Here is a 25,155-nt window from a genome sequence, read left to right on the forward strand (position 1 = left end):
CCCTGGAAGCCCTGGAAACCCGAGCAACTTCCCAGCAACTTTCGGCTTCCTTTAACTCGCGGACGCCGCGCCTGGCCTCAAGCCGCACGGGCGGAGGGGAAGCCCGGCAGGCAGGCGGACTGCTTGGAGGAGGCTCCGGGCTTCTCCTCCGCCAGGCACGAGCGCCTGCGAAGTTAAAAGGAAGCTGAAAGTTGCTGGGAAGTTGCTTGGTCTCCGGGCTTCCAGGCTTAAACTTTGCAAAGGCAAAGTTTGCAGGCTGGAGCGCCTTCCTCCGAGGAGGTTCCGCCCGCGGGCGGGCGGGCTGCTTAAACTTTGCTTGGGCGGCACTTTAAAAGCCTGCTCCCAGCACCCGAGCAACTTCCCAGCAACTTTCGGCTTCCTTTAACTCGCGGCGCTCGCGCCTGGCCCCGAGCCGCGGCAGAGGGGAAGCCTGGCAGGAGGGCGGGCTGCTTGGAGGAGGCGACCCGCGGTGCTCCGGCAGCAGCAACAGGCAGTTTCGCCTGGCTCCGCTCAGGTGTTCGGCTGGGGCTGTCAGGAGTTACTACCGCCGGCGCAGCTCCGTGCGGCTCCAGTCCCGCATTGCCTTGGGAAAGAAAAGGCAAAACCAGGAGCCGCTGAGCCTGAGCCTCCGGTGCCGCTGCTCCCTTGCAAAGCACCGCCGCGGCTCTTCCTTTTTGCCTTCCTTCCCGAGGCAACGCGGACTGGAGCATGCGCGAGCCGCGGCCGCGGTAGCAACTCCTGACTCAGGGGCCTCCGAGGGGAGGGAAGGAGGAGAAGAGGGGGGAAGGGTGGGGGGGCAATTCCCAAAAAATCTTGTGCTGACCCGGCCCGTCTGTCAAATTTTAAAAGTCAATGCGGCCCCCGAGCCAAAAAGTTTGCCCACCCCTGTGCTAGAACAAGCTGGTGGCCGGAAGGTTGCCTTAAATAATTGTAAGTATTTTACAAAATGCCTGTCCAAGGTAGCATTGGGTTCAGAAAGAGCAGCCCTTTTCACTCACGCTCTTCCCCATCTGATCTCTCATCTTCCCCTTTGAGTTTTCCTACTCACAACTTTGATCCCTGTTGGACTTGATCTTGCCAGATTCTTCCATTTTGGCTTATCGAGATGTTCTTGAATCACGATTCCATCTCCATTATTTGAATTGTAACTTCTCCTATCTCTCCCAGGTCATTTATAGGTTATTGTTGGCATCTGAACCTTTTTCATTTGTCTTTGCAGGAGGTAAAGGACAAGAGTTGTTCTCGGATCGGGACCCACCAACCTTTGGCTGGGACAGCATTCTAGAGAATTTGGAAATCGTGGCGTGGTTGGAGAAGCAGCTTTGTGCACCAAGGGCCATTCGATCAGGCAACGTTTAACTGGTCAGCGGTGAAAGTGTTGGCTCAGAGGGGAACAAGTAACCCAGAGACCTCTTAACTATAAATGCAAAGGTGAGTAAATAAATGTTGGTTTGGGGAATAAGCTTTTTTAATCTTTGTCAAAATGGCAATGCTGCCAAGGTGCTGGGTGAAGGCGCAATTCCTTTAATCAATATTTCTTGAAGAAACCACTCTGGGTGGAGTTGGAGACTCCCTGGGCAGAAGGCCACGGAGTGGGGGAGTCGCATCGGCTGGGTGGAGGCGGAAAGAGGCTGCCTGGGGACTCGCCTGGAGGTGGGGCTGTTGCTGTCCAGCCTTCATCCTGTCCCTCCAGGGGGAAATGTTCTCTCAGCCCAAACTGGGTCTTGCTTCAGGGATACATTATGTGTGCAAACTTTTCTTGTTTGTGCCTTGTTCCATAATGCACTTGGGGTTACGGTTTAGTAAGCTGAAGCGTTTAGGCCTTCTACCTAAGGCTTAAACCTTAATTGAAATTCTCTGGATCCTTTATTGGGGATTTGGGGTGAATTTACCCCAGCGTTAAACCATGTCACAGGTCAGCTTTTTAAAAATTATTTCAGGGCTGCTTAGGATGACAAATAGGGTCTTTCATTTCACTTTGAGGAAGCTCTCTCTAGCTTTATTTGCCTTGATCAGCCATGGTCCTTTTATGAGTAACTTGGCTGTTGCACCTGGAGAAGGATGAAATGCTAAATCAGAGCCACTTTCCCATCCTCCTTTCCTGTCTGATCTTCTAGGGTTGAATCTCTTTTTGGAAGAAGTGATTGAACTCCTCCTCCTAATACACAAACACACGCACAGCTTTTTGGTTAGGCCTGGCTGTGCTCAGAGCATCAGAGAAGCAGCCTCGGGGGTCCCAGGAAATCAACCGGCAAACAAATTTAAACAACAAATAAACAGCACGAAGGAAAGTTGCCTGGTCTTCCCTACAGGAAGAGACTGAGTTGTGAAACGGATCCATGCAGGGAGAGCCAGTGTGTCATGAGGAAGCCAGGATCAATTAGTTATAATGGGATGGAACTGGAATAAGTGGAAAAATCAGAAAAAAGCAAAAGGGGGAAAGAAATGGGTTGCTTACGCTAACCTCAACTCTCTTTCCACCTCTTTTGCTTCTGCAATGCCTTTGTCTTTTGTGTTGCCTGTAGGTAGACCTTGACTTACGACTACAATTGGGATTGGAATCTCGCTTGTTTAGCACAGTGGTCATTGTGTAAGATATCACATGATGGCTTTGGCCAGTTAGGGTAATTCTGCACTTACTGTTGGGGTTAAGTGATTTCACTGGTCATTAAGTGGATGAAGTCCCAGATAATACTCGCCAAAACCAACACCAACCATAAGAACCTCCGTTGCCGCCCTGACCTAACCATACAGCAACGTGCCCTGACCTAACCATACAGCAACGTGCCCGCTCCCGTGTACTCCGCATTGAACTCAAAAACCATCTAGACAATGGAGAGAAGGACCTGTACATTGACTACCATGCTGACTGTATCAAAAGTAAGCCACGCAACCCAATACTCAGCTTTTACCCTCAACCACAACCCTACCTCAACCGATCCACCATCACCCAAGACTAGGCACGCACGCCCCCAACTACCTCAATTCCAACTACTGCCGGCCTTAAATGCAAACTACTCAATGCAAGAAGCCTCGTGAATAAAATACCTGAATTTCTCATCCTCCTAAATATGGCTAACTTTGACATTATATTTGTCTGTGAAACATGGCTCAATGCATCTCCCCGACTCCATTACCACAGTAAGAGACTATCATGTTTACCGATCAGATCGTGAAAATCGTCGAGGAGGTGGTGTTGCTATCTTCTATAAAAAAATCCTTACATCTAAAAAATATCCAAGTTACCCAGGAGCTTGCTCTTCCTGAGACCATCATCTGTGAACTATCCTTAAATATCACAATTCGATTCTTACTATGTTACAGAGCACCTGATTATGACATCGAACATGTAAACAAGCTAAATACATTACTAACATGGGCTGCATCCTGCCCATGCCCTTTTATCCTTCTTGGTGATTTCAATCTACCTCATATTGACTGGACCCTAAATGATTGTACAACTGAAATCATACACACAACCTTCTACAATGCTATTACAAATCTGGGACTGGAACAATTAGTAACCAACAACACTAGACTAAACAACTGCCTCGATCTCATCTTCTGCAATAGTTTGAATTTAATTTACGGAATACAAACTAAAGAACCCTTTTCCAGTAGTGACCACAATATGATTGACTTTTGTCTCAACATACGTCCACACAAAAATCACAATGATGTAATCCCCAATTGTAACTTCAAAAAAGGCAACTATGATCTTATACACAACGATCTCTCATCCCTTGATTGGCAATCTCTATTCACTGGATGCAATACTGTTGAAGACCATTACAACATATTTTTACTTGAAGTCAAAAGAGTCATCAAACTATATGTACCAACAACAACTCCCAAAACAAAACAAAAAAGCAGATTACCCATAACAATAAGGAAACTTCAATCCAAAAAGAGATCACTCTGGCGGAAAACAAATCTGGTCACGTTGCCAATTTCAAAAACCGATACAAAAATTTATGCCACCAGATAAAGACCGAATGCACCAATTATCACATTAAACAAGAGGAAAACCTTCTAAGCACCAATTCCACCCGTGCTTTTACAATTTTGTAAACAACAAACTAAAAGACTCAAGGTCCATCCCTCCCTTGATAGGACCTGATGGTAAAGACTGCAACGACGACACCATTAAAGCCAACATCTTTAACACATTCTTCGGCTCAGTATTTGTAAACAGCAATGGATCATGCCCAGTATTTCCTAGCCGTACCACAGATAACAACAATGATCTAATACATATCGATTTCACAGAAGACAATGTTGAAAAAGCACTACGCAACCTAAAACCATCTCTATCTATTGGACCGGATGGAATATGTGCCTACTTCTTAAGAAAGCTATCCACTGCCATAGCCAAACCTCTAAGCATAATCTTTGAAAAATCTTTCAGAACCAGCTCCTTGCCTAACCTATGGTCACAAGCCACAGTCATCCCCATCTTCAAAAAGGAGACCCCAGCCTAGTTGAAAATTACAGGCCAATCTCCTTATGCTGCGTCACCTGTAAAGTCATGGAATCAATTATTAACCAATCCATCATCCTTCACTTAGAGACAAATAACCTACTCTCCAATAAACAATTTGGTTTCAGAAAAACTATCCTGTAATCTGCAACTCTTACACTGCAAAAACATATGGGCGACACAACTCGACCAGGGCAAAGCAATAGACGCAATCTACATAGACTTCTGTAAAGCCTTTGATTCAGTGGTACACGACAAACTACTCCTAAAAATAAAATCCTATGGTATCTCTGGACAACTGAATAACTGGATAGAAGCATTCCTGTCAAACAGACAACAAATGGGCAAAATCGGAGCGTACTATCAAATCCAGTACCTGTCAATAGTGGTGTTCCCCAAGGCAGTGTTCTAGGACCAACTCTCTTCATACTCTACATAAACGACCTCTGTGATCATATTAAGAGCAATTATGCGTTTCTTCGCTGATGATGTAAAGCTGTTCAATACCACAGACAATACTGCTACCCTACAAAAAGATCTTGACTATGTATCAGAGTGGTCAAACAAATGGCAACTTCAAATCTCAACAAATAAATGCTCTGTCTTACATATTGGCAAAAAAATCAGAAAATAAAATACAAGCTGAATAGTCAAGATCTTGTTGATGACCCAAGCTCTGTAAAGGACCTTGGAATACTCACCTCTAATGATCTAAGTGCTAGAGCCCACTGCAACTACATAGCCAAAAAGGCATTAAGAGTTGTTAACCTAATCCTACGTAGCTTTTTCTCTGGTAATATCACACTACTAACCAGAGCATACAAAACATTTGCTAGACCAATACTCGAATACAGTTCATCAGTCTGGAACCCACACTACGTATCTGATATTAGCACAATTGAGAAAGTCCAGAAATATTTCACAAGAAGAGTTCTCTACTCGTTGTAGAATACCTTATGCCACCAGACTTGAAATTCTAGAACTTGAAAACCTTGAATTACGCCGCCTTCGGTCTGACTTAAGCATGGTATATAAAATCATACATTGCAATGTCCTACCTGTCAATGAATACTTCAGCTTCAACCATAACAACACAAGAGCACACAATAGATACAAACTCAAAGTAAACCGCACCAAACTTGATTGCAGGAAATACGACTTCAGCAATAGAGTGGTCAATGTCTGGAATACTCTACCCGACTCTGTAGTTTCTTCCCCTAACCCCAAAAACTTTAACCTTAGACTGTCTACTATTGACCTCACCCCTTTCCTAAGAGGCCTGTAGGGGGCGTGCATAAGCGCACCAACGTGCCTACCGTCCCTGTCCTATTGTTTCTCTCATTCTTTTATTTTTCTTATATGTACCCATTTCATGTATTCACAACTATGTACACATTTATACTTATTATCTTGTAAACAATTGGCAAATCAAATAAATAAAATAAATAAATAAAATAAATAAATAAAATAAATAAATAAGAAGCACTGCTTTGTCTGTGGGGTGGTGGTGGTAGGGGAGACCATCCGAGTCCCAGCACAGTCCACGTTTGACTTGAGGGGGTCCAAGAGAAGCTTAGAAATGTTTTGGGACACGTTACTTAGAGACGGTACAGAACATGCGGCTTGGAGAATGGCATAAGACTGCAAAGGCCTCCAGTCTGGGGATTAAGGCCACATTTTGGGGTGGCACAGGTAACAATGGGCTGAAGTCCAGTCCTGGGGTCAGTGGCAGATGGCTGAAGGACCCAGGCCTCCACTTAAGGGGCCATCTTGGCATTTCTGCCTCATTGAGCGACTGCAGCTCTCTTAATTCATGTGTGGCTTGTGCTGAATCTCCAGGGTCTCCCTTATCCCCTTCAGGTACCTGTGAGTACTTCCCTGGGTCTTCCTTCATTTAACAACACCCCAAAACACTTAAACAACTACAACAACAGAAGATTTTGCATCCAAGATATGTGGGGGCTCCATCATTGGAGATTTTGTCTAGCTATTTTAGACCCTGGGCAGGGGGGTAGACTGGAAGACCTTCATGGTCCCTTCCAAGTCTCAGATTTTGCTATTCCCTTCTCAAAAGGAAATAATATTCTCCATCTCTCTTTTTTTTCCTAACAGAAATAAAATATTGTGATCCAACCTTTACCTGCAAGTCGACTACGACAAACAGTGGAAAAGCAGTTCAAGGCAGCCGCCGCCAACAAGTATGGAGCATGAGAAACCCTTGGCTCTCCCGTCAGATACAAGTAACACTCCAGAAAACCACCAAACAACCCATATATGCTCAGAATGTGGGAAAACCTTTGCTTGCTGGTCCCTCCTTTTGACCCACAGGAAGATCCATTTTCAAAGAGGATCCAGTCAAGGTTTGGAGGGCATCCTAAAACCTTATAAATGTGAGGAATGTGACTTACATTTTGAAAGAAAGTTAGAACTTCTGAGACATCAGAAAATCCACACTGGAGAGAAGCCTTATCAATGTCTGGAATGTGGGAAATGTTTCCGCCTAAAAGCCAATCTCAAAAACCACCAGACGATTCACACAGGGGAGAAACCTTACAAGTGTTGGGAATGTGGGAAGAGCTTTTCTCAGAACTCAACTCTTTGGCGCCATGAGAATATTCATGCAGGAATAAAACCTTACAAATGCTTTAAGTGTGGAAAATGTTTCGCCCGGAGTTCAGCTCTTCGAAGTCATTGGAAAACACACGAGGGGAGAAAAAGAAAAAAACTTACAAATGCTTTGTGTGTGGAAATTGTTTCACCCAAAGTTCAGCTCTTTGAAGTCATTGGAAAACACACAGAGGGGAGAAAAATGTAAAGTGCCTCAAATGTGGGAGATACTTTTCCAGTAAATCAACCCTGGTGTGACATCAGAAAATTCGCACTGGAGACAGAGCCTTTGCCCAGAATGTGGGAGAAGATTTATGTATTCTTTTGAACTTTGGAGACATCAGAAAGGTGACAAAGGGGAAGAACCCTAAAAATGTGGGGAGTGTGGGAAAGGTTTTCTTACATGAAAAGACATGCGGAATCGTGAGAGAATCCACACAGGGGAAAAGCCGTACAACTGTTTGGAGTGTGGGAAATGCTTTTTCTGAAAACACACCCTTGGAATGCATGAGAGGGTCCATTCAGGCATGAAGCCATACAATTGCATAGAATGTGGGAAATCTTTTGCGTATAAGGAAGTACTCTGGAGACATCAGCAAATTCACACCTGGGAAAAGCCATATCAATGCATCGAGTGTGGACAATTTTTTCGTACCACATCAAACCTTAGAAATCATATAAAAATTCACATGGGGAAAAGTTATAAATGTTTACAGTATGGGAAAGCATTTGCGTGACCATCTTACCTTACAAGTCACAGCCGAATCCATTCAGGAGAGAAGCCCTTTAAATACCCAGAGTGTGATAAATGTTTTTCTCAGAAAGGTACTCTTTTGAAGCATCAGCGAATGCACACTGCAGAAAAACCATATAAATGATCAGATTGTGGGAAATGTTTTGCCCAACCTTCATCCTTTCGCATGCACAATCGATATCACACTGGAGAGTAGCCTCACAACTGTTTGTTGCAAATCACAACTAAAATGCATCAGAAAGTCCATAGCAGAGATAAATCTCTTCAGCTCTGAACAATGCAGGGCCATACTTTCTTTTGTTTAGAGGTCACCTTGCCAGGTACTTCACATTGTGACAGAAGGGACCTGGGTTACCAGCTCTGAACTGGGATAGGAAATCCTGTTTAGGGTTGTCAAATAAAACTTAAGGTTTCAGTGAAGTTTTTTTTCCATGTGAACTGCATGAAAGTCCATAATCTTCTGGCCTGGGATTTTTTTTAAAAAAAATGTTTTTAGTCTATTGTCCAGCCTTAATGAAATTACACTATCCTACCACATTTTAGTTTCTCCAGAGTGCACATCTCTTACATTGTTCACCCCAGTGATTAAAAAAGCTAAATGAAGGCTTGGCTTGCTTCCTGGGCTGAAAGATAATAATAGTTTAAAGTTGCTGCCTGACAGAAATTTTGGGCTTAATTGTGGCCCTGTACTTGCTTTGTAAAATAAATGGGATTAAATGTGTCAGGGAATCTTTCTATGGAGATTCTCAGTCATCCAGGTCATGGTTATCCCAAAGGTACTTTTTTCAAGGGGCAACTGGACTTTGTGGCATTTCTTTGAAGACGTTTTGGTTATCATCCAAGAAACAAACACCTTCAAAGAAAAACCACAAAGTCCATTTGTCTCTTTGAAAAAAAGCACCTTTGTGTCAGGGAATTGCACACCTGGTGACCAAATGGAATCAGAGACACTGACAGAAACTTGTTTTTTAAAATAAGTAAATATATTTACGGTAAACAAGAGAAGGAAACGGGATCATACCAGGTGAATCAGCAGTGCAGGAACACCATGAGGTAAATCACAGAGAGCACACAGGGCAAAAAGGCGGGAAACAAGGAACCTCCCTCTTTTCACTCAAGGCAACCAATCACAGCTTAGATTGCCTCATGCAGGGCCAGCCCTCTTCAATCAATCAGCTGTAACTCTTCTGTTCCCCCAACCTCCCATTTCAGTTATAAATTTAAATATCTTGACAAAATGTAGATTGGCCGTGGGGTGTTAACGAAATATTTGTTTACTCACCTATTACATTATTGTATTTTATTCCAATCACATTTTACATTATTTTTATCGGATTTTAATAATTTAGGTTTGGAAGTCTGCACTTTGATATGGCCTATGGGCTAATCTATAAGCTAAAGTAAACCTTGACAAAACACCCAGGGAAGTCGAAACGGAAATATTGTGCAGTTACACTTGCTTTGTATGTGAAGTGGGATGACATGCTTTGCCCAGAGGCTTTTTCTGAGAGAGGAACAAGAAGGGATTCCAGAAGGAATGTGAGATTCTGGCTCAGTTCGTTGGAGAAGAGAGGAAGGACATGTTGACCAGAGAGACAAAACTTGGAAATTATGTTTTATTCAATGTGACAGTGCTCTCTAGATGTTTGGGGAGGGGACAAGGTCGCTTTCAGCATGAACTGGAAGGGGTTTTGGAGGTCTTCTAGTCCAGACCCCTGCTCAAGCAGGAGAACCTACACTATTTTAGATAACTTACTGTCTAGTCTCCTCTTAAAAACCTCCAGCGACAAAGCACCCACAACTTCTAAAAGCAAGATATTCCACTGGCTAATTGTCCTTACTGTTAGGAAGTTTCTCCTTAATTCCAAGTTGCTTTTTCCTTTGATTGGTTTCCAAACATTGTTTCTTGTCCTGCCCACTGGTGCTTTGGAGAATAATTTGACCCCCTCTTCTTTGTGACAGCCTCTTAAATACTGGAATACTGCTATCATGTCACCCCTAATCCTTTTTTTCTTTAGACTAACCAAACCGAAATCCTGCAGCCCTTCTTCATATGTCTTAGTCTCCAGGCCTGGACACCGACGCCCATTAGCGAAACAGAGCCGGTTTCGCGGCACGTGCTCCTGACTGAGAGGGGAGGTTGGGGGCGGGGAAGAGCTGAAGCTGCAACAGGAGGGGCGTGGCTTGCAAGGCGGAAGCGGAATCAGAGGGGAGAACAGAAACCTCGGCCCCTCCTCCCTCCCTCCCGTCGCTGGATCTCCGCTTCCCGCCGCTAGTTCCACTTCGCCCGGCGGGAATCGGCGCTGGGTCCTTCGGGAGAGGCTTCTGGGTCCCGCTCGGGGCAGGTAGGGCGGCTCTCCCTCCGGCCTCCCCTCCTCCCAAGAGATCTCCTGCCCGCCAGGAGGAAGGGAGCTGCGACTTGCCGGGTTTTCCTCGGGGAGATCCGGCTCTGGCTTTGCCTGCAGGGAGCGGCTCCCTCCCTTCCCTCCTGTGGGGCAAAGGGGTTCGGTCCCCGGGCTGGATCTGCCCCCCTAGCCCTGCCAAGTCTCCCCGGGGGCTCGGGTGGATCCGAGAAGGACCTTTGGGAGGTTGCTTTCAGAAGGTCTCTCTGTGGTCCGTCGGAGCATGCATATCTCGGAAGGGCAGTTGCAAAAATGGAGTAAACGGAGCTTTATTGAGATTTGTAGGGTGGTATTAACACAAACTGACCTCATTGCAATGGGAAGGGGAGGGTTTGGGGGAAAGAAAAGGTTTAAATTAGTTGAGCTCTTGCTTTAATGTACAAGAGATTCTCTCGGAGCTCAAAAGAAAAAGGCTAAAAATGAAATTGTTTTATGCTAACGTTTACTTTGCCTCTGCTTTAAAAAGCTGAGTATACTTGATAAACTTTATATTTTCCTTGTTTTGCCCAGGGGCTGTGATGTGGCAGTGCCTTCTTGGTTGGATGTTCTCGAAACCATAAATTTTAAGGAAGTTTTAATGGGTGATCTTGGGAGCAGCTGCTAGAACAAGCTGGTGGCCAGAAGGTTGCCTTAAATAATTGTAAGTATTTTCCAAAATGCCTGTCCAAGGTAGTATTGGGTTCAGAAAGAGCAGCCCTTTTCACTCACGATGATCTCTCATCTTCCCCTTTGAGTTTTCCTACTCACAACTTTGATCCCTTGATCTTGCCAGATTCTTCCATTTTGGCTTATCGAGATGTTCTTGAATCACGATTCCATCTCCATTATTTGAATTGTAACTTCTCCTATCTCTCCCAGGTCATTTATAGGTTATTGTTGGCATCTGAACCTTTTTCATTTGTCTTTGCAGGAGGTAAAGGACAAGAGTTGTTCTCGGATCGGGACCCACCAACCTTTGGCTGGGACAGCATTCTAGAGAATTTGGAAATCGTGGCGTGGTTGGAGAAGCAGCTTTGTGCACCAAGGGCCATTCGGTCAGGCAACGTTTAACTGGTCAGCGGCGAAGGTGTTGACTCAGAGGGAAAATTCTTGTTTGTGCCTTGTTCCATAATGCACTTGGGGTTACAGTTTAGTAAGCTGAAGCGCTTAGGCCTTCTACCTAAAGCTTAAACCTTAATTGAAATTCTCTGGATCCTTTATTGGGGATTTGGGGTGAATTTACCCCAGCATTAAACCATGTCACAGGTCAGCTTTTTAAAAATTATTTCAGGGCTGCTTAGGATGACAAATAGAGTCTTTCATTTCACTTTGAGGAAGCTGTCTCTAGCTTTATTTGCCTTGATCAGCCATGGTCCTTTTATGAGTAACTTGGCTGTTGCACCTGGAGAAGGATGAAATGCTAAATCAGAGCCACTTTCCCATCCTCCTTTCCTGTCTGATCTTCTAGGGTTGAATCTCTTTTTGGAAGAAGTGATTGAACTCCTCCTCCTAATACACAAACACACGCACAGCTTTTTGGTTAGGCCTGGCTGTGCTCAGGGCATCAGAGAAGCAGCCTCGGGGGTCCCAGGGAATCAGCCGGCAAACAAATTTAAACAAATAAACAGCACGAAGGAAAGTTGCCTGGTCTTCCCTACAGGAAGAGACTGAGTTGTGAAACGGATCCACGCAGGGAGAGCCAGTGTGTCATGAGGAAGCCAGGATCAATTAGTTATAATGGGATGGAGCTCATAAGTGGAAAAATCAGAAAAAAGCAAAAGGGGAAAAGAAATGGGTTGCTTACGCTAAGCTCAACTCTCTTTCCACCTCTTTTGCTTATGCAATGCCTTTGTCTTTTGTGTTGCCTGTAGGTAGACCTTGACTTACGACTACAATTGGGATTGGAATCTCGCTTGTTTAGCACAGTGGTCATTGTGTAAGATATCACATGATGGCTTTGCCCAGTTAGGGTAATTCTGCACTTACTGTTGGGGTTAAGTGATTTCACTGGTCATTAAGTGGATGAAGTCCCAGATAAGAAGCACTGCTTTGTCTTTGTGGGGGGTAGGGGACACCATCCGAGTCCCAGCACAATTTTTTTTTTCTGTATAATTTTTTTTCTTATTTACAAACACATTGTGTGGACAGTGTGGTACCAGGGTGTCTTACATTTTTAAACAAATATGACAATATTGTTCATATACAGTTGATAATCTTATAAAGTTTCATATTAATACACATAGATTCTTTCATTGTGCACCATTTCAGTATTCTATTTTTATGTCAATCTCCATATTCCAGATATCTCTCTTTTTCTACAAGTAGAATATTAATCATATTTGTAGTGTTTAACAGATCGATGTGATTCCAATAATTCACCAATTTATATTGAATTATAATCTTTATTTATCCCCTTTCTAATTTTTAATTTTGGCACTATTATACCACTATTTTAAAAATATCTCCTTTCAAATCACATTTTACAACTTAATGACAGAAAATAATTATATTTACATTTGAGAAATTATATAATTCTAATAATACAGTTGCCTTGTCAAGTTGTAGTCTTTCATTATTCCCTTATTCAATGTTTTAATGTTATTTTTATATCAATCACATTCTACATATCATTCCTTTTCTCATTGAAATTCTATAGTCCCTTGTTAATTCACATTATAATGTAAAAGTATCTATTCCATTAATCTCCCTTTCTCTAAAATTATCAATCTTAATTATTCAATATTACCGTATGTTATTTTTGTGTAAATCTCTATATTCTTAACATCATTCCTTTTACTATTGATACTATATTAATAGTCATATTTGCAGTGTTTAACAAGTTATATAATTCTAATAACCATTCATAAATTCATATTGATTTATATGTTCCCATTATTTATTCCCTTTTAGTTTTTAATTTGCCACATATTTAAGGAAAAGTCCCTTTCTAGTCTCATTTTGAATGAAATAATATTCATGTTTACATTTAACATATGGTACAATTCTAATAGTATAATTACTTCTATCTTATAAAATAAGATTTCACTACATTATTTTTATGTCAATCAGATTCCACATATTTCTTTTCCTACCATAGAATGGTAATATTCATGTTTATTACATTTAATGATTGTATATCTTTACTAATAATACACACATTTATGTGGAATCCTAATCTTTTTCTTCCCTTTAGCCATCATCTCTTACTCGCATTAGAGCTTTGATCAATCGTTTCTTAGCTTGTCTCCCATATTCCTCTCTTAAATTTTCGTCTCTATCATTTTTTGACAATTCTTCTTAATCATTCCTCCCTTCTCTATTAAGTTCCATTGTTTCATTTTCAAGTTATTTACTCTTATCCCTTTCCTTCTCCCAAAAAAAATGAAATTCCAATTCCTCTTTGACTTGCCTTAAAGCACTCTCCCCTTGGTTTAGTACTTCAGTCGTTTTTATTTTTATTTCCTTTTTGTCATTTCTTTTTATTTCTTGTTCCATCTGTTCTATTTTTCTGGTTACTCTTCCAATTGGCTCCTCCCTTTCCTGGATCTCCTGTTTTCTTTCTGTCATTTGCGTCTCCATTTCCAGGCCTAGTTCCATGCTCTGTATTTTATTTAGAATGTCCTCAAATCTCTTTGTCATGGTGTCTTTAATGTCCTGAAATTCCAATGCAAATTCCTTACAAATTCCACCCTTGTTTTATTTATTTCTGTCCAATTGTCCAACAGTCCTTTATTCATACCAAAGTCACTTTTCAGATTAAAAATCCAATGTCCAGGAATCTTTATATCCCAACATTAATCAGTCTATTCTTTTAAATGGTCCAAGGGTGAATCCTTTATAAATTCCTCCACCAGTTAAATCTTGTAGCTTTCCAGGATCTTATAATAAAAGTCTCTTATTTCTCGCTTTGATTCTCCTTAAATCAGGTCTTATCAAAACTTTGGGAATCCGTAGTATCTTCTTTTAATAGTAAGTGCCATTCTTGAATCAGTTTTCACTTTTCTCTTTTTTTCCCCTTTCTCATCAAACTTTACTGATATTTTCGGGAAGATAGATAGATAGATAGATAGATACATTGGTTTTGAATAGGCATTTTTAAAATGCTGTAATCTATTTAAAATATATATATACCGTGTTTCTCATATAATAAGGCCAGGTCTTATTTTTTTTGAACCCCAAAAATGGCTAGGTCGTCTTTTCGGGTGACTTAATTCCCCTTGCATCTTTGGGCAGGCGGGCGGCGACAGCTTGATGTTGACCTTGGCGTTGGTGGGTACTTCAGATCGGGGTCAACGCAGGCAGCACCATATCCGGTGTGCAACAAAAGTACTTCCTAACGGCAAGCCCCCACCATTCCCCATTTTGCATGTTTTAATATAGGCCTTAATTTGGGGGAGGGGCTTAATTTCATTTCATGCCTATAAAACATGCTGGGACTTCCTATTGGGGAGGCCATATTGTTGGAGAAACAGGGTATATATTTTAAAAATGCCTATTCAAAACCAATGTCTCCAATCAAAAATTCCAGTTTTCTGTATTTTTAACGAATTTACTATTTTCTTCCTTTATTTTACTTTGCTTCTTTCATCTGTTTTTAATATTAAGAATTCTACTCCACTACCAATTTAAAAATCATTATGAGTCCTCTTTTCTTTTCTGAGTATTCTTACCAGGGTTGCACTTAAAAGTTCAAAAGTATTCTCTCACCCAGTTCGCACACATTCACCGTCTCTTCGCTCCTGCATGATCTTGGGTATTCAAACAGTCTCCAGCTTCGTGGCAACCATTTTGGTTGCCACTGCACTCCATCTTCAGATAAGGGGGTTTTCCATGTCAGGTTGGAGAGATGCAGCTCTCCTCGACCTGCCAGGCGGTCACCCTTTATTTCACCACCCCTCCAGGGTGGCTATGGCTCCAATTGGAGCCCTCTTAACGGGGTGAGCTCGGATCGGGACTGCAGAGCTCACAGTCCTCGCTTCTGATGGCGCCAGAACCTCCATCCCAGCACAATTCAAGTTTGACTTGAGGGGTCCTAGAGAAGCTTGGAGGAGTTTGGGGGCACATTGCTTAGAAACAGTAAGGAACATGTGGCTTGGAGAATGGTGCAAGGCTGCAAAGGCCTCCTGTCTGGAGATTAAGGCCACATTTTGGGGTGGCACCGGTGACAATGGGCTGAAGTCCAGTCCTGGGGTCTGTGGCAGATGGCTGAAGGACCCAGGCCTCCACTTAAGGGGCCATCCTGGCATTTCTGCCTCATTGAGCGACTGCAGCTCTCTTAATTCATGTGTGGCTTGTGCTGAATCTCCAGGGTCTCCCTTATCCCCTTCAGGTACCTGTGAGTACTTCCCTGGGTCTTCCTTCATTTAACAACACCCAAAAACACTTAACAACTACAACAACAGAAGATTTTGCATCCAAGATATGTGGGGGCTCAACAATGGAGATTTTGTCTAGCTATTCCAGACCCTGGGCAGAGAGGTAGACTGGAAGACCTTCATGGTCCCTTCCAAGTCTCAGATTTTGTTATTCCCTTCTCAAAAGGAAATAATATTCTCCATCTCTTTTTTTTTCCTAACAGAAATAAAATATTGTGATCCAACCTTTACCTGCAAGTCGACTACGAGAAACAGTAGAAAAACAGCACAAGGCAGCCGCCGCCAACAAGTATGGAGCATGAGAAACCCTTGGCTCTCCCATCAGATACAAGTAACACTCCAGAAAACCCCCAAACAACCCATATATGCTCAGAATGTGGGAAAACCTTTGCTTGTTGGTCCCTCCTTTTGACCCACAGGAAGATCCACTTTCAAAGCGGATCCAGTCAAGGTTTGGAGGCCGGACTAAAACCTTATAAATGCGAGGAATGTGACTTATGTTTTGAACGAAAACTAGAACTTCTTAAACATCAGAAAATCCACACTGGAGAGAAACCTTATCAATGTCTGGAATGTGGGAAATTTTTCCGTGCAAAATCTACTCTGACAGAGCACAAGAGAATCCACACAGGGGAGAAACCTTACAAGTGTTGGGAATGTGGGAAGAGCTTTTCTCAGAACTCAACTCTTTGGCAACATAACAAGATTCATTCAGGAATAAAATCTTACAAATGCTTGGAATGTGGGAAGTGTTTCACCCTGAGAACATATCTTCAGAGTCATGCAAAAACGCACAGAGGGGAGAAAAAGAAAAAAACTTACAAATGCTTTGTGTGTGGAAATTGTTTCACCCAGAGTTCAGCTCTTCAGAGTCATTGGAAAACACACAGAGGGGAGAAAAATGTAAAGTGCCTTGAATGTGGGAGATACTTTTCCAGTAAATCAACCCTGGCGCGACATCAGAAAATTCACACTGGAGACAGACCCTTTGAATGCCCAGAATGTGGGAGAAGATTTATGTATTCTTTTGAACTTCGGAGACATCAGAAAGGTCACAAAGGGGAGGAACCCTATAAATGTGGGGAGTGTGGGAAAGGTTTTCTTACACGAAAAGACATGCGGAATCATGAGAGAATCCACACCGGGGAAAAGCCGTACAACTGTTTGGAGTGTGGGAAATGCTTTTCCCGAAAACACACCCTCAGAATGCATGAGAGGGTCCATTCAGGCATGAAGCCATACAATTGCATAGAATGTGGGAAATCTTTTGCATATAAGGAAGTACTCTGGAGACATCAGCAAATTCACACCCGGGAAAAGCCATATCAATGCATCGAGTGTGGACAATTTTTTCGTACCACATCAAACCTTAGAAATCATATAAAAATTCACACCGGGGAAAAAAGTTATAAATGTTTAGAGTGTGGGAAAGCATTTGCGCGGTCATCTTACCTTACAAGTCACAGCCGAATCCATTCAGGAGAGAAGCCCTTTAAATGCTCAGAGTGCGATAAATGTTTTTCTCAGAAAGATACTCTTTCGAAGCATCAGCGAATGCACACTGGAGAAAAACCATATAAATGATCTGATTGTGGGAAATGTTTTGCCCAACCTTCATCCCTTCGCATGCACAATCGATATCACACTGGAGAGTAGTCTCACAACTGTTTGTTGCAAATCACAACTAAAATGCATCCGAAAGTCCATAGCAGAGATAAATCTCTTCAGCTGTGAACAATGCAGGGCCCTACTTTCTTCTGTTTAGAGGTCACCTTGCCAGGTACTTCACATTGTGACAGAAGGGACCTGGATTGCCAGCTCTGAACTGGGATAGGAAATCCTGTTTAGGGTTGTCAAATAAAACTTTTAAGGTTTCAGTGAAGTTTTTTTTCCCATGTGAACTGTATGAAAGTCCATAATCTTCTGGCCTGGGATTTTTTTTTTTAAATGTTTTTAGTCTATTGTCCAGCCTTAATGAAATTACACTATCCTACCACATTTTAATTTCTCCAGAGTGACATTTCTTACATTGTTCACCCCAGTGGTTAAAAAGCTAAATGAAGGCTTGGCTTGCTTCCTGGTCTGAAAGATAATAATAGTTTAAAGTCGCTGCCTGACAGAATTTTAGGCATAATTGTGGCCCTGTACTTGCTTTGTAAGCTGAATGGGATGAAATGCGTCAGGGAATTTGTCTATGGAGATTCTTAGTCATCCAGGTCATGGTTATCCCAAAGGTACTTTTTTCAAGGGGCAACTGGACCTTACGGCGTTTCTTTGAAGACGTTTTGGTTATCATCCAAGAAACAAACGCCTTCAAAGCAAAACCACAAAGTCCAGTTGTCTCTGAAAAAAAACACCTTTGTGTCAGGGAAATTGCATACCTGGTTACCAAATGGAATCAGAGACACTGGCAGAAACTTGTTTTAAAAAATAAGTAAATATATTTACAGTAAACAAGAGAAGGAAACGGGATCATACCAGGTGAATCAGCAGTGCAGGAACACCATGAGGTAAATCACAGAGAGCACACAGGGCAAAAAGGCGGGAAACAAGGAACCTCCCTCTTTTCACTCAAGGCAACCAATCACAGCTTAGATTGCCTCATGCAGGGCCAGCCCTCTTCAATCAATCAGCTGTAACTCTTCTGTTCCCCCAACCTCCCATTTCAGTTATAAATTTAAATATCTTGACAAAATGTAGAATGTTGGGGGGGGTTAACGGAAATATTTGTTTACTCACCTATTTGTTACATTATTGTATTTTATTCCAATCACATTTTACATTATTTTTATCGGTTTTTAATAATTTAGGTTTGGAAGTCTGCACTTTGATATGGCCTATGGGCTAATCTATAAAGTAAACCTTGACAAAACACCCAGGGATGTCAAAACTGAAATATTGTGCAGTTACACTTGCTTTGTATGTAAAGTGGGATGATATTTTCAGGAGAGGAACAAGAAGGGATTCCAGAAGGAATGTAAATTTCTGGCTGAGGAGGAGAAGAGAGGAAGGACATGTTGATCGAAGAGAAAAAAAAATGGAAAACATGTTTGCTTCAATGTGACAGCACTCTCTAGGTGTTTGGGGAGGAGACACCCCCCCAAAAAAAAACCCACCTGAATAGAATGCATGAGCTGGAAGGGACCTTGGAGGTCTTCTAGTCCAGCCCCCTCCTCAAGCAGCAGAACCTATAGTATTTTAGATAGTCTCCTCTTAAAAACCTCCAGTGACAAAGCACCCACAACTTCTAAAAGCAAGATATTTCACTGGTTAATTGTCCTCACTGTTAGGACAATTTTCTCCTTAATTCCAGGTTGTTGTTTTTTCTTTAATTTCCAACCATTGTTTCTTGTCCTGCCCTCTGGTGCTTTGGAGAATAATTTGACACCCTCTTTGTGGCAGCCTCTTAAATACTGGAATGCTGCTATCATGTCACCCCTAATCCTTTTTACTTTAGACCAGGGGTCTTCAAACTTGACAGCTTTAAGACTTGTGGACTTCAACTCCCAGAATTCTTCCTCCAGTCATGTTAGCTCAGGAGTTCTGGGAGTTGAAGTCCACAAGTCTTAAACTTGCCGAGTTTAAAGACCCTTGCTTTAGACTAACCAAATCCAAATCCTGCAGCCATTCTTCATGTCTTAGTCTCCAGGCCTTTGATTATCTCAGTTGCTCTTCTCTGAACTTTTTCCAAAGTCTCAACATCTTTTTTGTAATATGGTGGCCAAAATCGGTTGCAGTATTCCAGGTGTGGTCTTATTAGGGTTTTATAAAGTGGTAGTACTACTTCATGTGACCTTGATTCTGTTTGTACAACCCAGGATTGTATTAGCTTTTTGGGCAGCAGCTACACACTGCTGGGTCATATTCAAGTGATCGTCCACGAGGACTCACAGTTACTGTTTTTGAGCCAGGTCTCACCTAATCTGTACTTACACCCCGTTGGTTTTTCCTGCCTAAATATAAAACTTTGCTTTTCTCCACATTAAAGTTTATTTTGTTGGACAGAGCCCATTGTTTGAGTTTGTCAAGCTCTTTTCTTGTGCTTGCCTTCTGGGGTGTTGGCAATTCCTACCAACTTAGTGTCCTCTGCAAATTCGATGAGTTCCCCTTCTATTCCCTCATCTAAGTCATTAATGAAGATATTGAAGAGTTCTGGGCCCAAGATGGAGACTTGTGGTACCCCACTGCTTACACCTCTCCATGTGGATGTAGTCCCATTAAGTATTAACTCGTTGAGGGATCTCCCTGGATTGATCCATAGACTAGGAATACAAAGAGGGCTGGAGGGGAGTGGGTAGAGGAGTTGTGGGGCTCCTGGCAGACACAATTCTCTTTACACAAACACACCCCTTGGCCAGCTCCACGCTCTCCAACTTCAGCCAGGCTCCATAAAGAACCCTCATTCCCACGGGGAAGGGGGTTCCCGCATAGACCCTTGACTCTTTCCCACCCTAAAGGCTGTTCCCTCCTGAAAACCTGCCCAGCTGCCCTTCCAGGATCTTTGGATCCACCAGAAGGGATCCGCCCGGGGCTTCTTCCCGATCCCTCCCACAACCGCGACTGCGCGGAGGATTCATCCCCGCTTCTCCTTCCCCGTCCCATCCCAGCCGCGGAGGGGAGCCTGGACCGGCCGCCTTCCCCCGGAGTAGCTCTCCCTGGGGCTCCTCCGCCTCCCCTCCCGGCCACCGGCTTCTCCAGCCTCGGCAAATGCCACCACCCTCGCCGCTCCCTCCGCGACTCTCGAGCGTCGGGATGCTGGAGCAGGTGGCAGCCCCCCGCCGGGCACAACAGGGCGCTCTTCGCATGGGCAGAGGCACCCCGGACTCCGATGCCCGGCTGAGGAACAGAGGAGGGTTCAAAGCACGTGGAGATTCTGGCTGGGCAAGACAGACGGGGGGGCGGCTGCCAAGGGGCGTGGCTGCAATTCGAGGGCGGAGCCCGAGAGGAGAGCAAAAGCTCTTGCTCCCCTCCCCCTTGCTAGATCTCCGCGTGTTTCAGCTTCGCCCGGCGAGGATCGGCTTTGGATCCCTCGAGGGAATCTTTCTGGGTCCCGCTCGAGACAGGTGGGGCTGCTCTCCCTCCGGCATCCAGGCCGCCCTTCCTGCCAAGAGAGATGTACTCCTTTCAGAAGGTCTCTCGGGGGTCCGTCGGAGCAAGACTTCTGTGAGCATCCATATCCCCGCAAGGGCAGGTGAAAAAAAAATGGAGTCAACGGAGCTTTAAAACAGGTATTGAGATTTGTATTGTGGTTTTGTTTTTTGTTTTTTTTAACACAGATTGACCTCATTGCAACGGGGAGGGTTTGAGGGGAAAGAAAAGGCTTAAATTAACCGAACTGTGTTCGTGTTTTCTTAACCCCAAGAGCTCCTTCTTTCTTTGAGCTCAGTGAAAAAGGCTAAAAAATAAGATATATGGAAATGTTTACTTTGCTGCTGCTTTAAAAAGCTGGCAGAATTTCTAAACTTTATATTTTCCTTGTTTTGCCCCAAAGAGGCTGTGATGGGGCAGCCCTTCCTTCTTGGTAGATGTTTTAGAAACCACAAATTCTAAAGAAAAATTGAGGCATGTCTTGTGAGCAGCTCCTAGAAGCTGGTGGCCTTGCATGGTTTTAAAGTGCCTGTCCAAAGTAGCATTGGGTCCCGGGAAGCTTGGCATCTTGCTGGCCTTGCAGCCTCCCAAAAGAGCAGTCCTTTTCACTCATGCTCTGCCCCACCTGATCTCTCTCTCATCTTCCTTTGAGCTTTCCTACTCACAGCTATGCATTGGTCCCTTTTGGACTTCGATCTTGCTGGTTTCTTTCAAGATCTTCTTGAATTTCCGATTCTATCTCCATTATTTGTATCATAAGCAATCAATTCCATTTTCTCCTCCCTCTTCCGGGTCATTGACAGACTTGCGTTCAGTATCAAAAAGGCTCAGATGCCTTTTTCATTTCTCTTTGCCGGAGACCAGTGAGGCTGTGGCCGTGAACTCCAGAGAGGAGAAAGGAGCGTTCTTCAATCAGGATCCCTCAACCTTTGGCCAGGACTCCGTTCCAGAGAACTTGGAAATTGTGACTTGGTTGGAGAAGCAGCTTCCTGCACAAAGGACCGATCGATTAAGGAGAAATCAAACCGGTCAGACATGGGGGTCATTCTTACCCTTGACTCAGAGGAGGGAACAAGTGATCCACAGATCTCTTAACTTTAAAGGTGAGTAAACAAATCTTGGTTAAATTCTTGGGTTGGAGAATAAAGATTTGTGTTTTTTTTATCTTTATTTGACAAAATAGCAATGCTATGTGAAATTGGGTTTTGCTGCCAAGGTGCTGAGAGATGGCGTAACTTGTTTTAATGGGCATATGATGAAGCCTGGGCCTACCTCCACTTAAGCATCCCACAAAATCAATTCACAACTACAACAACAGAAGAGTTTGCCTACCACAGATTTTTTTGATTCTCTGCATTTATGAAAGTGAAATACCCTTCTCTGCTTCTTTTTCCTTTTAACAGTGGGTAAGAGATTGTGACCAAAGATTTACTGGGAGGACAACTATCAATAGATAGTAGAAACTCAGCACAAAGCAGCAGCTGCCAGAAAGCATGGAGCCTGGGAAACTCTTGCATTCCCCGTCTGACACAAGCAGCACTCCGAAAAACCATCAAAGAACCCATCAATGCTCAGAGTGTGGGAAATCCTTTACTCACAGCTCCCTCCTTTTGATCCACAGGAAGGTCCATGTGGGAAGTGGATCCAGCCAAGGTTTGGAGGGTGAGAAATCCTTCCCTGGAAAAGAGACCAAAGATCTCAGAAGCTCCCCCAGGCTAAAACCCTATAAATGCGAGGAATGTGACATATGCTTTAGTAAAAAGTCAATCCTTCTTACACATCAGAAAATCCACACTGGAGAGAAACCTTATCAGTGTCTGGAATGTGGGACATTTTTCCGTGAGAAAGCCACTCTCAGAAAACACGAGAGAACTCACACAATGGACAAACCTTACAAGTGTTGGGAATGTGGGAAGAGCTTTTCTCAGAAGTCAAGTCTTTGGCGCCATGAGAAGATTCATGAAGGAATAAAGTCTCACAAATGCTTTGAGTGTGGAAAATGTTTTACCCGGAGTTCATCGCTTCAGAGTCATTGGAAAATACACACAGGGGAGAAAAACGAAAAGTGCCTCGATTGCGGGAAATGTTTTATCGAGAAATCAAACCTGGTGCGACATAAGAGACTCCACACCGGAGAGAGACCCTATGAATGCCCAGAATGTGAGAGAAGATTTGCGGATTCTTCTGAACTTCAGACACACCAGAAGAGGCACAAAGGGGAGAAACCCTATGAATGTGGGGAGTGTGGGAAACGTTTTTTTACACAAAACGAGCTGCAGATTCATCAGAGAAGCCACACAGGGGAGAAGCCATTCAAGTGTGGGGAGTGTGGGAAATGCTTTTCCCAAAAACACCATCTTAGAAGGCATCAGAGGGTCCATACAGGAGAGAAGCCATACAGATGCGAAGAATGTGGAAAATATTTTCCTTATAAGGAAAATCTTTTGACACATCACAGAACCCACACAGGGGAGAAGCCATATCAATGCAACGAATGTGGAAGCTTTTATATTTCCATATCAGCCCTTAGAAGTCATATGAAAATTCACACAGGGGAAAAAAACTACAAATGTTTAGACTGTGGGAGAGCATTTGCTCATTCATCTTCCCTTAGAGTTCATAGCCGAATCCATACAGGAGAGAAGCCCTATAAATGCCCAGAGTGTGCTAAATGTTTTTCACGGAAAGATTCTCTTGTGATGCATCAACGAATCCACACTAGGGAAAAAAATGTCTGGAATGTGGAAAATGTTTTGCCCATCCTTCAACCCTTCGGATGCACACGCGAAATCATGCAGGAGAGTGGCCTTACAAGTGTGCAGAGTTTGAGAAACCTTTTCATTGTAAATCAAAACTAAAAATGCACCAGAAAGTCTATAGCAGAGAGAAATCTCTTCAGTTGTGAACAATGCAGGAAACATTGTTTTCAAAAGTCACACCTTACTGTTCATCAGGAACTTCACACAATGACAGAAGGGAAATCATACAATTGTTTGATGTTGGGAGTGTGAGGGTGTTTTGCTCACAAAGCTGGATGAGTCACTTACAAGCTTACATAAAATACTTATGAGTGTTTGGCGAGTATATATGTTTTGCAGCGCACAGGTAGTCTTCGAGTTATGTCCATAACTGGGAATGGATTTCCAGTCATAAATCAAGGTACCCAGGTGTTTTTCTTAATTCTTACTAGAGCTTTGTTGATCAATGAGGTGAACTGAAGGTTCAGAGAGGGGAAAAAATGGGGTGAGGCTTGAATGAAGATGCATCTTGTTTATTTAGAGATAAATATTATAGAGGGTTATATTTTTTTATTGTTGATGTTGATGCTGGCTGATGATGAAGAGGGACAAATTTATTTTTCCTATTATCTTTTTTGGAGGGGTTTATTTTTCTTTTTTTCCACATTGTCTTTTTTATATATTCATGCACATATATGTGTATTAAGTTTCTTTGTTTGATCTCTGTATATAATCCTTAATAAAATCATTGTTCAAAATAATCAAGCGGACTGTTTTCAGGACATGAGCTGGGAGGTCAAAAAAGTCAAGATGGCCGTCAGATTGCACCATGCTTTGAAGTCATAAGTCCTGCTGCTTTTTAGCTTTATATGTGTTGCTTTTTAAAGCAGCCATCATCTTGATTCTTCTGACTCCATCTTCTCTAGTTGGACACTTCCAGGGTTGAATTAAAAGGAGATGATTTTGGATGAACTTTAGGGAAAATGTCCAGGAGATTTGGATGGACCCCTACTCCTAAAGGCAGATCCTTGGCAGTTATCTACATGTGCCTGACACACTCGTGATTAATTGGACATCTTATTTAGAACATAAAGGTCACGGGAAGTGCAACTTTGAATTATGTAATCAGTTTGGTATGAATAGTTAATTGATTACAGGTTGCATTTCATGCGAGCCAAAATTCAGTTGTGAGGCTGGTGTTCATTTATAGTTCAGATTCATGTAAAGTGCTCATCATGGAAGATCACACAAGCACTGCACCAGTGGCTATCACAGACCACTCCAAGACCTGAAGATATCTGAATTAAAAATGCCCCCACAAGTTAAAATAAAGTATTGACCACTCAGTTAAGAGGAATACCTGTTCTGACCAAGGCTTCCTGAGACCGTAATTAAGCACACGCTTAGTCCAAACAACTCTAGTTTTATTTCAACGCTGGGAATTCCCGGCCCATCATGAGTCCCAAAAGGTCCCTCGAGATAAGCACCCAGCTTTCTCTCCTTTGAATTGCTGCCAACAACTGAAGTGCCAAATTAACTGTAAAAAAAACCAACTGAAGTACAAAGTCCACACAGAGCTGCAACGGATCCCGCTCTTTGGCTTGCCGGGTTTTCCTCGGGGAGATCCGGCTCTGGCGTTGCCTGCAGGGAACGGATCCCTCCCTTCCCTCCAGTGGGGCGCAAAGGGGGCTCCCTCCCAGGGCTGGATCTGCCCCCTCCTCACCCGGCCAAG

The 25,155-nt window shown here is 43.1% G+C and overlaps 2 protein-coding genes across 2 annotated transcripts; both read left to right on the forward strand.

The window, feature by feature from the left end:
- The first annotated feature begins 936 nt into the window (after positions 1 to 936).
- LOC148131739 (uncharacterized) lies at positions 937 to 8,383 on the forward strand. The gene is given in 3 exon segments (XM_087953333.1): positions 937 to 1,431; positions 6,593 to 7,202; positions 7,205 to 8,383. Coding segments are annotated over 2 exon segments (576 nt in total). The 5' UTR covers positions 937 to 1,431; positions 6,593 to 6,680; the 3' UTR covers positions 7,259 to 8,383.
- A 1,337-nt stretch (positions 8,384 to 9,720) lies between these two features.
- LOC113429725 (uncharacterized) lies at positions 9,721 to 24,126 on the forward strand. Its single transcript, XM_087958827.1, is given in 6 exon segments — positions 9,721 to 10,186; positions 10,754 to 10,883; positions 15,801 to 17,249; positions 20,205 to 20,478; positions 22,146 to 23,403; positions 23,406 to 24,126. Coding segments are annotated over 4 exon segments (3,078 nt in total). The 5' UTR covers positions 9,721 to 10,186; positions 10,754 to 10,883; positions 15,801 to 15,888; the 3' UTR covers positions 23,591 to 24,126.
- The last annotated feature ends 1,029 nt before the right edge of the window (positions 24,127 to 25,155 follow it).

The sequence above is a fragment of the Notechis scutatus genome, chromosome 2, assembly GCF_049901735.1.
Source record: "Notechis scutatus isolate UNSWTSFEM ecotype Mainland chromosome 2, rNotScu1.2, whole genome shotgun sequence".
In the NCBI taxonomy this organism is placed as follows: Eukaryota; Metazoa; Chordata; class Lepidosauria; order Squamata; family Elapidae; genus Notechis; species Notechis scutatus.